Here is a 14,531-nt window from a genome sequence, read left to right as displayed (position 1 = left end):
TATTTGAGGTCGAAGCAAGAAAAAAAATAAAATAAAAAATAAAAAACGGCACAGGCTAACAGCAAACATGCTCACCAACTACTTGCATTGCCGGAAGTAATAGTACAAACGATACTCTCGCGAGACTTCTGTGGTCCTCATGCGGAAACGTCACACGATTATTTGCTACTTGAAGGTTAGTGTTTGTTGTGTGTGTCCAATTATAGATTATATTGCGGAAACAAATGTAATTAATAGCGCTGTGTTACATTGAGGAATTTTATGTTGGTTTGCAGGCGATGCCGTGAGCTGGTTTGCGACCATGAGTGAACTGTTTGACTGTGTGCATCCAGCCGCATGGAGGAGAGTTGAAGGCAAATATTGGGACGTGGTGGAGGCCAAGAGCAAGAGCAAGAGCAAGAGCAAGAAACCTGGCAAGCTTCTCCAACTTGACAAGTGGTAATAATCACTGCATCGGCACAGCAACACCTGCAGTACAGTAAATCAGTTACCATTGATGAGAACTGGCAATGCGATGTAACTAACAGCTTTTGGTTTACGTTTATCCTTTTATTGTATTTTATTTTCACACATCTTTTTTGGCAGTTTTGTTATTTTATGAAATCTTCTTAAATTTAAAGGGAATTTTTGAAAATTCTGGATCAGCGCCTTTGGGGGAAAAAAATCCTTGAAGATTTACTTTTCGAACATTTTCCTTTTTTTGTTTAGTAAATAAAATATTTCTGTATCTCTCTATATGTTATTTACATATACAAATGGCTGAAAAGGCATCTTTAAAGTCATGTTTTTCTAAAATGAATTTTAAAGAAAATATGGGGGGGAATATCACATTCTAAATTTATATGCATTATATATCTATGTTTTATTTGAAATAATTCTGTATTCGCACCATATTCTGGTAATTTTTTATCTAAAATCAATGTTCATATAAAGATTAAGACAAACACTATCAGCGCCTTTCAAAAAACTCCTTTTGAGGGAAAAAAAAAGAATAATCCAGAATCGTTTAAGTGTAATTGCATGATTTTTAAATGTATTCATTTTATATTTTTCTTTAACAAAACAAAATTATCTGTGTAGGGAACACTGTTTGTAAATTGACTATTATTTTTCAAACATTATTTCTTTTTTTTTTTCGTTGTCTAAACAAAAAGAAATGCACCGTTATCCAGATCCACACCTTAATATTCCCTGTGTCACCCATAACATCTTCAACAATATGTAGAAATCGGTTTTTGGCCTTTCACCAACGGTTGTACTCTTTGACTAGAGTATATCAAAACGACTACGGTGGAGAAGTGCGCGTGTCGTGTGATTTAAAGGTAACCGATCCTAATATTGTGTGCGCTCAGGTACCAAGAGGAGCTGCCGGCTGTCATTTCAGGTCGATGTGATAAACATGTCACTCTGTCAGAGGTGGTCAAGCTGATGGAGTGGAAGCTCACTGTACGTTGTTCCTCGACACACACACACACACACACACACACACACACACACACACAGGAATTCAGCGCCTTAGAGCTGCGTCCTTGTCCGCAGAGGGGGAAGTTCAGGCCTCGTCTGCAGCAGCTCGTGTCTTCAAACAGCGAGGAGACAGTGGACAAATGTTCCAGAAAGGCCTTCAGCCTCTTGCCCGATGTAGCGGCGGCCATCGCAGAGCTCGGCTCGCTGAAAGGAGTCGGGCCGGCCACCGCGTCAGGTCAGCACCCCTGCGTCGTACCCTCATTTAAAAAAAACAACAACAACAAAAAAACAATAATAATAATCACCATGGCAAAATGCCATAAACACATTATTGTTTAAAAGAAAAAAAGATTTCGCAGGGGGCACAAATGAGAGATGAGAAAATTGTCCTTAAGCATGCGGCGTAGTTGGTTTGCAATATGTAAAGGCAGCGTCCGCGTGGTTTGCAGCGGTGTTGGCCGCAGCAGCTCCCGACCAGGCCGCGTTCATGTCGGATGAAGCCACGGAGAGCGTGCCGGGGCTCCGACCCGTCCGGTATACAGCCAAACACTACACGCTCTACCTGGACAAGATGGTGGACATGACCAACAGACTTAACAAAGGTTCAAACTTTGATTTACGGGGGATATAAAAAGTCTACGCACCCCTGTTCAAATGGTTTTTGTGATATAAAAAAAACAAAACAAAGACCAAGATAAAGGGGGCAACACCTGTAACCTGTACAACTCAATTGAAATATTTTAGAGAGGGCTAGTAAAAAATAAATGTTAGATAATGTGGTTGCATAAATGTGCACACCCACTTACAATTGGGGATATGCCTGTTCAGAATGAACCAATCACATTCAACCTCGCCTCCATTTAAAGCACCTCGGATTAACCCCAATAAAGTTCAGATGTTCTACTAGGCTTTTCCTGACATTTTTTTGCTCCCTAACAGAAGCCCGAAGGTTTTAATACTGTTTTCATAATTAGATCCATTTTCCCAAATTCTTTTAAACCACAAAAACCTTGCATTTGAGCAGGGGTGAGTGGACTTTTTATATCCACTGTACCTCAGCTCTTCGTCTTATGTTGTCCTTCCGGCGCCGTTTGCTGCTCCTTTTCTTTAGCGGACCCTCAGCCTGATTGGACGCCCCAAAGGCTTGAGCGCTGTTTGTGGGCGCTAACCGTCGCTAAGCAACAGCAGCTCCCGATTCTTGAGGATCTTGACGTGAAGGGCGGCAGTGTGGTGGATGCTGATCACAGAGCAACCAGGAAACGTAAAAGATGAAGTAATAACTGTGAAATATGTTTTTGTACTTCAGTAGTAATAAAGTCTTTTGTGGGTATCATTGTCAAACGTTATTTCCCCCCCGCCCCTCCTAACTTAAAACGAAGAGACCCTAAGGCGTTTTCTGGATCTGAGAAAGAAAAAGGAATAAGATTTGACACAATTACAACCTGATCTGAACACATTTGACAGCAATATAAGAGTCTCAACATGTTGTAAAAGGTGTTTAGTGTACTGGTGCATCCCTAACACTTAACACATTACAGTTCAGTTCACATTTCTGAAGGTGTATTCGGGCCACTGGAAATCAAATCATTTGCTCCTATTGCAAATCATTCTCTAAGTATAACAAATATATTACCATTACAACTAATTTTCTAACCCTTTCCTCAAGTTTTCATCAAAAATGATTCATTTCTATTTCTCTGATAAAATAATGGGTTCATTTATTGTAAATAGTAATGGAAAAAAAGGCCATTTTTGAATAAGTTGTATCAAATGATTTTTTAATAATAAATAATGATGCACAAAAAGCTGTTGGATGTCACCACAGTATCATTCTTTATTTATATTGTTTCCAAATGAAAGCAAAATACAATGACCAGTACAAAATAAAACAAAATATATTCATATATATACAATATAAAATGGTTCAATTTTAGAACATTTAAAAAGTACATACAATAGGTAATGAAATAATTCATGAGGACTTTGATACAAATATTCCGCATGTAAATTGAGTCATCCTTGCGTGTGACGAAGAGAAAAATAGCTTTTTGTCGTCGTTGTTGTTGTTGTAAACGCTGTGTTGGTGCAACCTCGTGTCTGCTTGTCGGCGAGATTGAACCTTGTGGTAAGTTTGGCACCGTTGTGTGGACACAGGAAGCAGCTCGTGGATGCACATGGCTACCTGAGTGGCTTACACAGCTCTCAGGATTCGTGAGGCAAATAATAATAATGATAATAAAAAAGAAAATGAAAAACAATATTTGATTTTTTTTTTTCTCGATTCCATTTGCTACACAAACCTCTCATATTTGACTTCCCATTCAGAGCGGCACGCTTGCTTTTTTTCCCCTGCACATTATTTCTTTCCTCCATTTAAAAGCAATTACTGCTAACTTCAGTGGAAATTCTGATTGACTTGCTTTTAAGTCATTCTGTCAAGAATCACAAGTTGTGCGATTGTGTTCCGATTAGAAGCAGCTCTCCAACAGCTCTTGGACTTTTCATGAGGTACTGTACACCTGCACAATCGAATGAAATATTCTTCAATTTCATCTGGGGTGACAATAACAAGGCATCGGACGTAATAGCACAATGTATTGCTAGTAAACAATATGGCACATGACAATGTTAGAAGCACACTATGACACCAGGCATGTAAAGACCTTCTCACCACGACATCACGCTTACTTCCGTGTGGCAAAAGCGCGAGCGATCTCCGATTCCGCCATGAGTAAACAAATCTTTGACCACGGCAAAACGATTGAGAAAATAGCTTGAATGAGGATTTTAGTCTTCTTTGAAGTGTTGAAAAGGAAATCTTACATGAGGTAAATTACTTCCAAGGGAGACAAAACGTTGACGAAAAATATATCCGCTTACAGCCTTCGGTGGCTGGACTACATCTCACCGGGTGGCCACGGGCATTTTTAACGGCGCTACAACGAGGCGCTCTGAAGCGGGCATGTCAGCGCGAAGCCCCAGTCCACATGCTGGCTGTCACGTTGGGCTTTTAACAATTTGTTGACCTCTTTCTTACGCCTTCTCTCCATGACGTGCATGCACTCGTGGCCGACAATGAGGCGCTCTAAAGCTGTCAAGCCAGCAGATCCAAAATCGAGATGCATTTTTGGGGTGCAGGCATAGATGGCTAGCAAACTGCACGTCGCAACATGTATCTTCCTCACCCAGAGGTTCTGCTGGATTAAGTTTGATACATATATTTTTAAGGAAACCGAAATAAACCTAAACAACATCAGGTGGCGCAACACCAAACACATTTTTATCCTAGTTTTCAGTTCAATTTGTTTCCTGCCACCCGGACGTACCCAGGCGCCTCTTGTTTACAAACATGAAAAGCCTCAATGAATCGAGCAGAATTCAAGCTTCTGTTGACGTTTCAACATCATCTCGCTGACCTTGGCGAACCCAAACATGAGCTGCGTGAGGAGGCCACGTCAATAACTCAGCTCCTGTCACTCAATGCCAACCCGTCCTCTTCACCATCATCGTCATCATTATTACTATCATTAACAAAGTGTTCCAGGACAAAATATGCCAATGCAATGAAGACCACGTAGCCTGTCGGGTCCACTTACTGAAGGGAGATACCGGTGTGTGTTTGCAGCCATGCATCATGCTGACAGCGGGGATGTTGTCATGATAGTTTGATAGGCTGATAAATCACACGGGGGGCGGTTTCGCCCCCCTCGGTGATCAGATACACTGCTCAGGAAAATTCAAGGGACACATAATCGCATCATCAATCTGATAGTATCAGCAGAAGGAGGTGCAACACTCAGGTAGTGCTTTTTGGGTCCAGAAGAAACTTTTCAAAAGAAACCCCTAACGCCAATTACACACACGGTAACAAACAAATGTATCCCTAAATGCTGTAAGAAATAAAAAGTTGCAAAAAAAGTTCAGAAATGTCAAACTTCAGAAAAACAAAGACCTTTTTTGGGGGGGGGTGAAAAGTCATCATTTTACAAGAATAAAGTCAAGTGAATTTGAAAAACACAACTTTATTCTCACAATATTTTGCCTTTTCTTCTGGAAAAGACGCCTTCATTCTCTTAAGAGAAGAAGAAAAATCAGACTATACGGTGGTGCCTTGAGATACAAGTGATCTGATTTAGGATTTTTTGTGAGATACGAGCCGTCGTTTGGGCTATTTTTGCATTGACTTATGAGCAAACATTTGAGTTACGAGCGCCGTACGGTGGCAGTGAACTCAATTCAACTCACTTTACAGCAAGCAACGGTTTGAAAGACGCTTCAATCGGTTTATTGACGTTTACTGTCAAACTAAACAACAGAAAGAGAATTATTGTTAGTTATTTCATATTCGCTGTGTAATTAACACAACCACATAACTTTCCCTTAAAGTCCGCACGCTTAATTACATCATATCACATAACAGTGATAATAATAATGTTGTTCTAAGCAGTTCCATGTATGTATATCGCTATATCTATATTATACCGCCCCCCCAGGTGGCCAAGGCGCACACACCAGAAGGAGTGACACGATGTTGATTGAATTGAAGCGAAAAAAATCGAGCAAAAATCGTTGAATTCTTGAAACACGATAGAAAGAGTACGGACGGATATTTCATCCACTGAGATATGGGATGTGAGTTTCAAGTGTTCCCTTCAACATTTTGGAGCCGTGTCCATTTTTTTCAATTGGCTTCATCTCATTTGAACAAATTAAAGAGTCAAGTTTGTGTGTAGACGAATTGGTGTGTGTGTGTGTGTATATGTGTTTTTTATTATTATTATATATATATATATATTTTTTTTTTTTCTTTTTTACAAAAATCCAAAAGCACTTACTAGCCCTTTTTTTTTTTTTTTTTTTTTTACAAGTTCCTATGAATCTAAAAGTTAAAGAGGCACATGAACCTCCGCTCAGACATCCCCTTTTTCTTCATTATAGGCTACCGGGGTATGTATGCATTATTCATCGCTGTACTGTATCCTCGCTTCGGCCAGCAATAACATTTCTTCGTGAACACGAGCGGGTTCCATCGATTAGCCATTACTCCGACGTAATGGTTGATTTTCTTCTAATTTTCCAAATACTCGGGCCGAGTTGCGATACTGCGTGACGGTTTCATCCAGGAGGGACTGCAGAGGAATCGAATTTATGAACCCATTGGCAAAAGTATCAAATGATCAGCCAAGTAACGTTCAAATGAATTGATGATCGGACGAGTGAAAACGGGAGGGGTGAAGGAGCGAACGCGATCCTCGGCTTGAGTCGCGCGACAGAAATCCATATCGTTTGGAATTCGACCGCCCGCCCGCCCGCGTCCGCACGCACTGCGGGCGGGCGGGGACTTTATGCGCGTCGGCAAAACAAACCGTCAACTATGAACAACTTGTACGAGCGGTGAAAAAGGTGAGGGGGGAGGGAAAAAATACAAAAGTCAGCTACATGAGAAAGTTTCAAAGGCGTGTCCTCGCACAGTTTCGTCGTCTTTGACTTGGAATATTCACAATGAATAACGTGACTTCCACACGCTAGCGATGCTACCCACCTGCAGCTCTTTTTGTCCTCTTTTCTTTTTTCTTTGAAAACCATCTCGGATTAGTTCTTCCTATGGCTTATTTTGTAAAGCACTAAAGTTTGTATAAAGTCAAGTGAGGGACAACAATCGCAGCCTTCTTTTTGCACCCTTTGAAATCCATAAAGAGACTCTTGGTGGTGAACGGACAACACGCGCACAACACTATTATCAAATGAGTCCCCCCTCCCCCTGCGCTCTGTAGTTATATTCCTTTACAAAAAAGTATACAGGCCGTACGGAGGACAGGCTGAGGTATTGCCTGAACCTCAGTTCAGTCTGTACGAAGCGTGCCACTTCCTGCAGAACCAGGAAGTGGCTGCTCTCAAAGACAAAAACCCACAAGAGACGTACGTGTGTGCGTGTGTGCGTGTGTGTGTGCGTGTGTGTGTGCGTGTGTACCTCAAAGCATGACACAGCAAATAGTAATTACATTGTGATGACCGTCTCCTCACCAGTGTCATCGCCATGGTTACCTCCCGACGGCCTCCGACGACGGAAAGCCGTTTGAGCATTTATTGCATATCCTTGATGTCCAGTTTACGGTCCTCGTACTAGTACGGTCTTCGGGATTTTTTTAGGCTGATGCCGATTCAGATATTTGGCAGAATAAAATCCCGCTAACCGATGAATCGTCCGATTACTTTCAGAACTATAGCTGTATAATGAATACAATTAATTCTTTATCGGTTCCTTTATGCTTACAATGAAAAAGATATGAATGACAGGCAGAACATTTGACTGTTTTACAATATTTGATCCTTCAGTATTTGTTTGACTTTACAACAACAAGGAAGGTATCCGATTTTTTAAAAATTGAATTATTTTAGTCTTATGTTTTAATGTGTACAAAAATAAATAAAAATAAATAAATGTAAAAAATTTAAAATCGGAAAACAAAAATCGTTTGATTTTTGCCGATTTGAAACGGTATGATATTGTCCGGCCGATAAAAGAGAACGCTAGTAGAACGACTGCGTCTTACTACATTTTCCCCGTTGTTCGACATTTCTACAAACTAGTAGAACAAGTCTGGCATACTAGTAGTGGAACCACGTTACTAGAGAGACAAAACTGTGCCAAGTTGTCCTGCAAGTGTGCGGAAATTTCATACAGTAGTGGAAAACATTTTACGAAGACACAGTTGTTCTACTAGTACGTCCAAGTCATTACTAGTGCGCAGAATTGTCTAACTAGTGAGGAGAAACAGTGTACTAGTTCATGGACTTCAAGTTCGAGTTCGATATCAAGCATATCAAATAGCATTTATTCAATATCTTTGATATCCAACTTAAGGTCATACTAGTCGGCCAAAAGTGGGACTAGTAATGGGAAAAACATTACGAGAAAGATACAGCCCTTCCAGTAGTGCGCTAAACTGTCTTATGAGGACAAAGAGTGTACTAGTACTAGGACCAAGGGTATCTAATATCGTACAAGCTGAAAATAGCTTTAAGGAAAGCCGTTTGAGCAAGGATACAAAAGCTGTTTTTTTGTTTTTTTTACATCCTTGATATCTAGCTTAAGGTCATACTAGTAGGCCAAAAGAAAACAAAAACGAATAGTAAGACACTGTTGTTATACTAGCGCACACTTGTTATCCTGCTAGTGGTTGGGCCTTGTTGTGTTACTAGTATAGCGCAGTAGCTTACGAATAAGCTTGCGTTGTGCAGCCAAAAGTGGCACCAGTAGTGGAAATAAAACATTACTAGTAACACACAGTCGTTTTTCTAGTGCGCTGAATTGTTTTACTTGTGAGGACAAAGCGCGTACTAGCACACGGACCTTAAGCTGCATGTCAAAGATCCACAGTGTCGGTCCAAGGTGACAATTAACCCCTGGTGATTAAATAAACGGCCCCCTTGACGGTAACAGCTAATCAAACTGAGCGAGCCGCTGAGCATTTGTAAGGACATTCTTTTTTGTTGTTGTTGTTGTTGTTGTTGTTTTTGTGGCATCTCTCCTTGTTTGTTTCACCGCAGGCACGTAATGAATCAGCTTTTAAACGAGCACAGCCACTCAGTGAGAGTCCCAAAAAGATAAAAACTTGTTCTGCCACTACCCTCTTTAATAAAAGAGACATATTTCTTCATTTTGCAAATGATTCCCGATGTCGTCGGCGGTCGAAACGGATGGTTTTAAAATGTATTTAAAAAAACCAAACCAAACAAACAAACAAAAACCTGTTCTGAAGTCAGCCGTGCGAGGCTTTCATCAGGGAGCGGGCGGGATCTGCACGCCCAGCAGCTCGTAGGCGAAGATGTTCCAAAAGATGGCGAAGAGGAGGAAGGTGATGAAGGAGAAGACGATGACCCACCAGGAGCACTGCTTCTGCAGGCTCTCCTCGTAGCTGCGTAAGATCAGGAGGCCCATGCTGATGCCCACCACGGCGCCCGACAGGTGGGCCATGAAGCTGGGCTGCGGCCCGGACAGCGGGAGCGGCGGGGAGAAGCGCAGCCACACTGCTCGACCCACCTCCGAGCTCACTGCACCGGAGGAAACAAAGTCCCAATTCAATCGCTCGCGCAGCTAAGAGGTCGTTATTGTTGTTGGTTTTTGATCTGATGGCATATTTAACAAATACAATAACCAATTCATTTTTATTCAAATTTTAATTTAAATAAATAATTGAAACTAGGGCTGTCACTACTGAATCTTTTTAGAATTGATTATTTATTGAAAAATAATAATAATTAGAGTGACTACCTTCAACAGAAAGGTTAATTCTTTACATGTATTTATTTATTTTTGGTACAAAAAAAGTGGGACAACATGTTGCCGAAAAAAATTGTCGAAAATCAAATCGTACAAAAACAAGTGCACACGAAAACCAAGGCTCCACTGTACTATTTTTCTTAAATAAAAACCTGCAACAAAAAACGTTGGTCTTTTTTGTTTTGGGCTGTAACGGATGACTGGAACAGCATTTCCATTCATTTCAATGGGGAAAGGAGCACACGGTAACTTACTGCAAACCAGCGCCAGGATCATGCGGAGCAGCTTGTACGGACACCTCATCCCGGCCCAGTTCTGCAACACACAACGAGCGCAATCATATGGCTTTATTAGCAGCTCGGCACAAATCATCCCATTTGCTCTTTTTGAACATATTTAACCCGGAGAGAAAGACAATCCACGTTGACTGGAATGAGCCCCCGAGTGCGCGCACCTGGCTGCTGCACTGCGCGGTCCAAGCCAGAGGCACTCTGTTAATTAGAGCGACACTAATTAAACAGCCGAAGGGGGCAATAAATGGCACTTATGATCCTACTGGGAGGAAAGAACAATGGCATCTCGACGCAGACTATCGGCCTTTACTCCCCCGGATGAATAACGGAGCCAGTCACGTCGCTCACTTAAGTGTCTCGACTGTGAGGAATTATGGGAAAAGGACCCGGGGCCACTTTTACACCCTCCTTGCTCCCTTTCCTCCCTCCCTCGCAAGCGGACGCATGCAAGATGAAAAACAGAGGATAAAAATAGATAGCGATAAAGCCTTGTCACAAGAACAGGCCTTCAAAGTCACAATATTACAAGATATAAATGATTCATATCACGAAGGAAGGTCACCGCAGTGGGAGGCCGTCTAAAGGCGGGGAGATGATGGAAACGGAGATCTTTTTTAATCAAACATGCTGACATCCAACTTTGTGTTTGCTGATTGTTTTTTTTTTCTTTGCAAAGGAAATTCCCTTAGAAACTGTAAGTGAATGATTCGAGAAGTTGAAACCCAAAAACAGAAATGATTATCGGACTACGTTATCGCTTGTGCAGTGATTCTCAAAGTGCGGTAGGGCGCCCTCAAGTGGGTTAACCCTTTAACTGTGACTGCCGTGGACGTTTCTATTTGTCAACTGGAATACAACCGTTTACTGCCACAGACGTACATATTCGTCAAGTACGCTTTTTAATTGGTAGGCGTAGAAGATTGTCTAAGCCCAGCCTGTCAGTGAAATAAACCACTGTAATGAATAATAGGTTCATGTAGATGGAGACAATGCATCACTTTGGATTTGAGATCAGCACATCTTTTTTTGTAGATGAAGATTAAGGGTAATTTTCAAACTGTGCATAATGTTACAGTGGCTTACAATAATATTAAATATACAAATTAGGTACAAAACCTCTGTTTTTGATGAAATACTACGCTACTGTATTTTCTTTTTTTTTTTTGAAGGTGTCACTTGGTGTAAAACGTTTGAGAACCACTGCTCTAGTGGATGAGGATGACATCAGACCTGAATATATTCGTAGTACATTAAAAAAAAAAAATGCACATCTGTGAGGCAGACGTGCTAACCACGAGCCACCATTCGGCCAAATGCAATCAATTAAATTCAGTTAAAAGGTATAATACGCAAAGCATCATTAGAATGGGTTCTCTCCTCAATCATAATTTTTTTTTTATTTCATTTAATTTCAAACCTTTATTTAAATCTCAAAAGATTTATAGCACAGTAGACGTAGTAATTAAGTTGCAAACGTCCTCTGACAGTTCCACGGGGGTTTGAACTGAGCTAAAATTGTCCTCTGAGCAGAGCAGGTGATGATGATGATGATGATGATGATGTTTGTCGGCAGATGGTTGGAGATCTCCCTCAACTAAAAGCGCGCAGGAGGAAAGACGTAAGCAAAACAGAGACTTGAGCTCAACGGATTTCCATGACAAGCTGCAAGGAAGCGAGCAAATAAGCTGCCGTCCGCCGACTCGGCCTTTGGTCGCTTTGCCCCGGGGCCACTTTGAGGCTCATCCCTGCTGGCATCTGGAGGGATCTCACGGTCGACAAGTGGTTAAAGTGATTCGTCACATTTCACAGGCGCTCGGGGAGTACGCGGACGGCGTTTCACACGTCTGAAGCAGAAACACAAACAAATGATACATACGAGGACAAGGAGAGGCCTTAAAAAAAAAAAAAAAAAAAAAAAAACAGCACCACCATCGAGGGAATTGACTGCTTACTTTGCAGTGGACTCAAACAAACAACTTTAATAATTCATGGAAGAGTGTATTCACCACTGGATAGTTGGCGTAGATGATAAGGGAAGTTATTATTTGGATATTGACAGCTGTTCGACCATAATAATATGAAACAAAAACACACAGTAAAATGAGACTCGATTGTTGATTGATTTTAAGTCTTTTGATCAAGTCGCGGACTTTCCAATAGGCAGACAAGGTCTCATCAAAACGGATTAATAAGGAGTTCTTCAATTAAAAGCAATTATTATTGTTTTAGTCTTCAGTCACGCGCTTAAAAACACATACAAATGCTTAATGTTTTGACTGCCTTCTCATGCAATGGACTATTCCATCTTATTACGCATGCGCAGACTTGATTGAGGAAAGCATGAGAATTAAAACGGTTGAATCACTTGTCATAGCTAATAATCCTCGAGAAGGTTTTTATGGGCTTTATCTAGCTCCGGAAACATAAGAATTTCCTTTTCCACATTTGACTTGATGTGAACATTAATTTTATAACAATGAATGAATGTGACTCCATTTTATTATGAAATAAATCACTTGGTGAATCCAACTACTTATTGACTTACATATAGTGTCGATCAAAGCTCAAAATGATAATCGTGTCAAGGCAGAATTTCACGTTTATCTAGTATCGGATTGCATTACAATGTGCAGGTGTTGCCTAAAATGTGAGTAAATTATGGGCAGTTTCATTATTTACATATTTTACTCAGACAATGTTTTTTTTTTTTGGGCCCGTCTGTCTATTTTTAAAAACTAATTAATGTGGCCCTCATCCCAGGCTTAAATGCTTTGTGAAAATTAAGTTGCACAAAAAAAAAAAAAAAAACAACAGCAACCATCATTTCTCCCCCCCCCCCCCCCCCATCCCACCCCCCTTCCCCACTCACAGGAAGCTTGTGACATTGAAATCGTGCAAAATAAGACAAACTCCCCGCGTGCCACAATGGAGGTGAGGATGACGACGGCAGTTACCATGACAACGTTGGCCAGATGTGCCGAGCAGAGAGCGTAGACCCCGCCGGAGCCCCCCACCACCGGAGCACGCATGTCGGTGATGGACACCGTCAGCGAACCTACGGGGGGAGACGCACACATCGGGGAAGTTAAAAATAGAAGACGACAAATAAAAACATACCCTCTTTTTCACACAGACGCATTGCGAGAAGCGAGCGTCCAGGCCAGAGAGCGTGACGGGTTTTTAGAGTCGCGTAGGGGAGAAAGACAAAAAGGGGTCAGATAGATTACTCATCACGCAGCATCGCACCAGTCACCTTCCTCTGGGCTTTTCTCAAAATAGTGCAAAAATCAGCGGTGGCTGGCCAGGGCATTCATTTAAAACCTAAAATCTAACATTTGTAACATGAATTTCTATTCCTTTATTCCCAACGGTCTATCGTTTTTGAACAATTGTTTGATATGTGCCAGACTGCTGCTTGTTGCGAAGTGACTTCAGTTCACTGCCACCGTACAGCTCTTATCTCAAATTGTTGTTCACAAGTCAAAGCAGAAAAATTGCCCGAGCGTCGGCTCGTATTTCGAGGCAGCACTGTAGTAGACAAACAGAGCGTGGCACTATTGCTACGCTAATCCGGCAAAAACGGAGCATGGTTGACACACGCATTTGCCACTGCGGCCGCCCTGCACAAAGTGACATCCCGGTGCCGGTCAGAATTCCGAGCAGGAGGAAAAAAAATAAATAAAAAATATCACAGTGTCAAGATGCCGGCGTCAGCCAACTGTTAATTATGCAAATGATCTGATAAGGGAAGCGCAACGAGGGCTGATAAAACAAAACAGTCACTGACAGTCGCAGTCACACTTTTTAATTACAGTTGGAGACAGAGATGTCAAATCTGAAAGGCACACAATTTCAGTGTGTGGGCACAAAAGAGTAAACATTGTCTCAAAAGAAGACTTTGCGGGATGATGCTGGAAAGACGGATGGTAATCAGAGCGGCGCTACAGAGTCATTCATCTCTCCTCGCTGCCGCACCTGTGGGTGCGGCTTTTGCAAAGATTTATGGGCGCAGATGAAGGCTGACACTACAGACCGCAGGAGAGGGCCCATTTTGACTGGAGCACGCCACGCCGCGCCGTACCTGCGACTGGTGACGTGGCGCATCTCTTCAAAGAAAGACGAGGAAGCGGATGGGGCCCATTTTAAATGCATCGTCTCACGTGTATGCAGTGGCGGACCGTCAAACATTATCACGAGCGCCGACCTACATTGACCACCTAAAATTACGGCCACCATACGTGCTTATGTTCAGCATAAAATATAGTGGCAATAAAAAGAAAGATTGCATTTCTTTAGGGGGTGGCGGGGCAGAAGGCTATAGTGATTATTTCCCATTATCATATCACTCACCACCAGTTCGGATGGAGGAATGGAATTGACCACGTATATTGCAGTAGATATTGACCTATGAACTGACATTTCGTCAATTTCAATCTTTCAAGCTCATTCGCATTTAAAGGCAGTCGTTCCACCGTTTGCACAGAGACAAA

General features: G+C 41.7%; 2 protein-coding genes across 5 annotated transcripts in view; one reads left to right on the top strand and one right to left on the bottom strand.

Moving 5' to 3' along the window:
- The first annotated feature begins 94 nt into the window (after positions 1-94).
- Positions 95-2,787, top strand: zgc:112496 (uncharacterized protein LOC541336 homolog). Its single transcript, XM_061705403.1, has 6 exons — positions 95-175; positions 276-438; positions 1,353-1,446; positions 1,540-1,699; positions 1,914-2,066; positions 2,576-2,787. Exons 2-6 carry the CDS (start codon positions 302-304, stop codon positions 2,734-2,736), a joined length of 705 nt encoding a protein of 234 aa, XP_061561387.1. The 5' UTR covers positions 95-175; positions 276-301; the 3' UTR covers positions 2,737-2,787.
- Positions 2,634-14,531, bottom strand: part of rhbdl1 (rhomboid, veinlet-like 1 (Drosophila)) — a 37,178-nt gene continuing 25,280 nt past the window's right edge. For 3 of the 4 annotated variants that reach the window (XM_061705402.1, XM_061705400.1, XM_061705401.1), the window contains 4 exons: positions 12,996-13,096; positions 10,003-10,063; positions 9,217-9,519; positions 2,634-2,701 (listed from right to left, as the gene is read on the bottom strand). In XM_061705402.1, the coding sequence (XP_061561386.1) occupies positions 9,248-9,519; positions 10,003-10,063; positions 12,996-13,096 (434 nt within the window). In that variant the 3' untranslated portion in view covers positions 2,634-2,701; positions 9,217-9,247. Of the gene's footprint in view, positions 2,702-3,287; positions 9,520-10,002; positions 10,064-12,995; positions 13,097-14,531 lie in introns of those variants that run through there. The other variant, XM_061705399.1, reaches the window with a different exon arrangement.

The sequence above is a fragment of the Phycodurus eques genome, chromosome 19 (genome assembly GCF_024500275.1).
Source record: "Phycodurus eques isolate BA_2022a chromosome 19, UOR_Pequ_1.1, whole genome shotgun sequence".
Lineage (NCBI taxonomy): Eukaryota > Metazoa > Chordata > Actinopteri > Syngnathiformes > Syngnathidae > Phycodurus > Phycodurus eques.
Note: the sequence above shows the minus strand (reverse complement) of the source record. Positions and strands in the feature narration are given on the sequence as shown.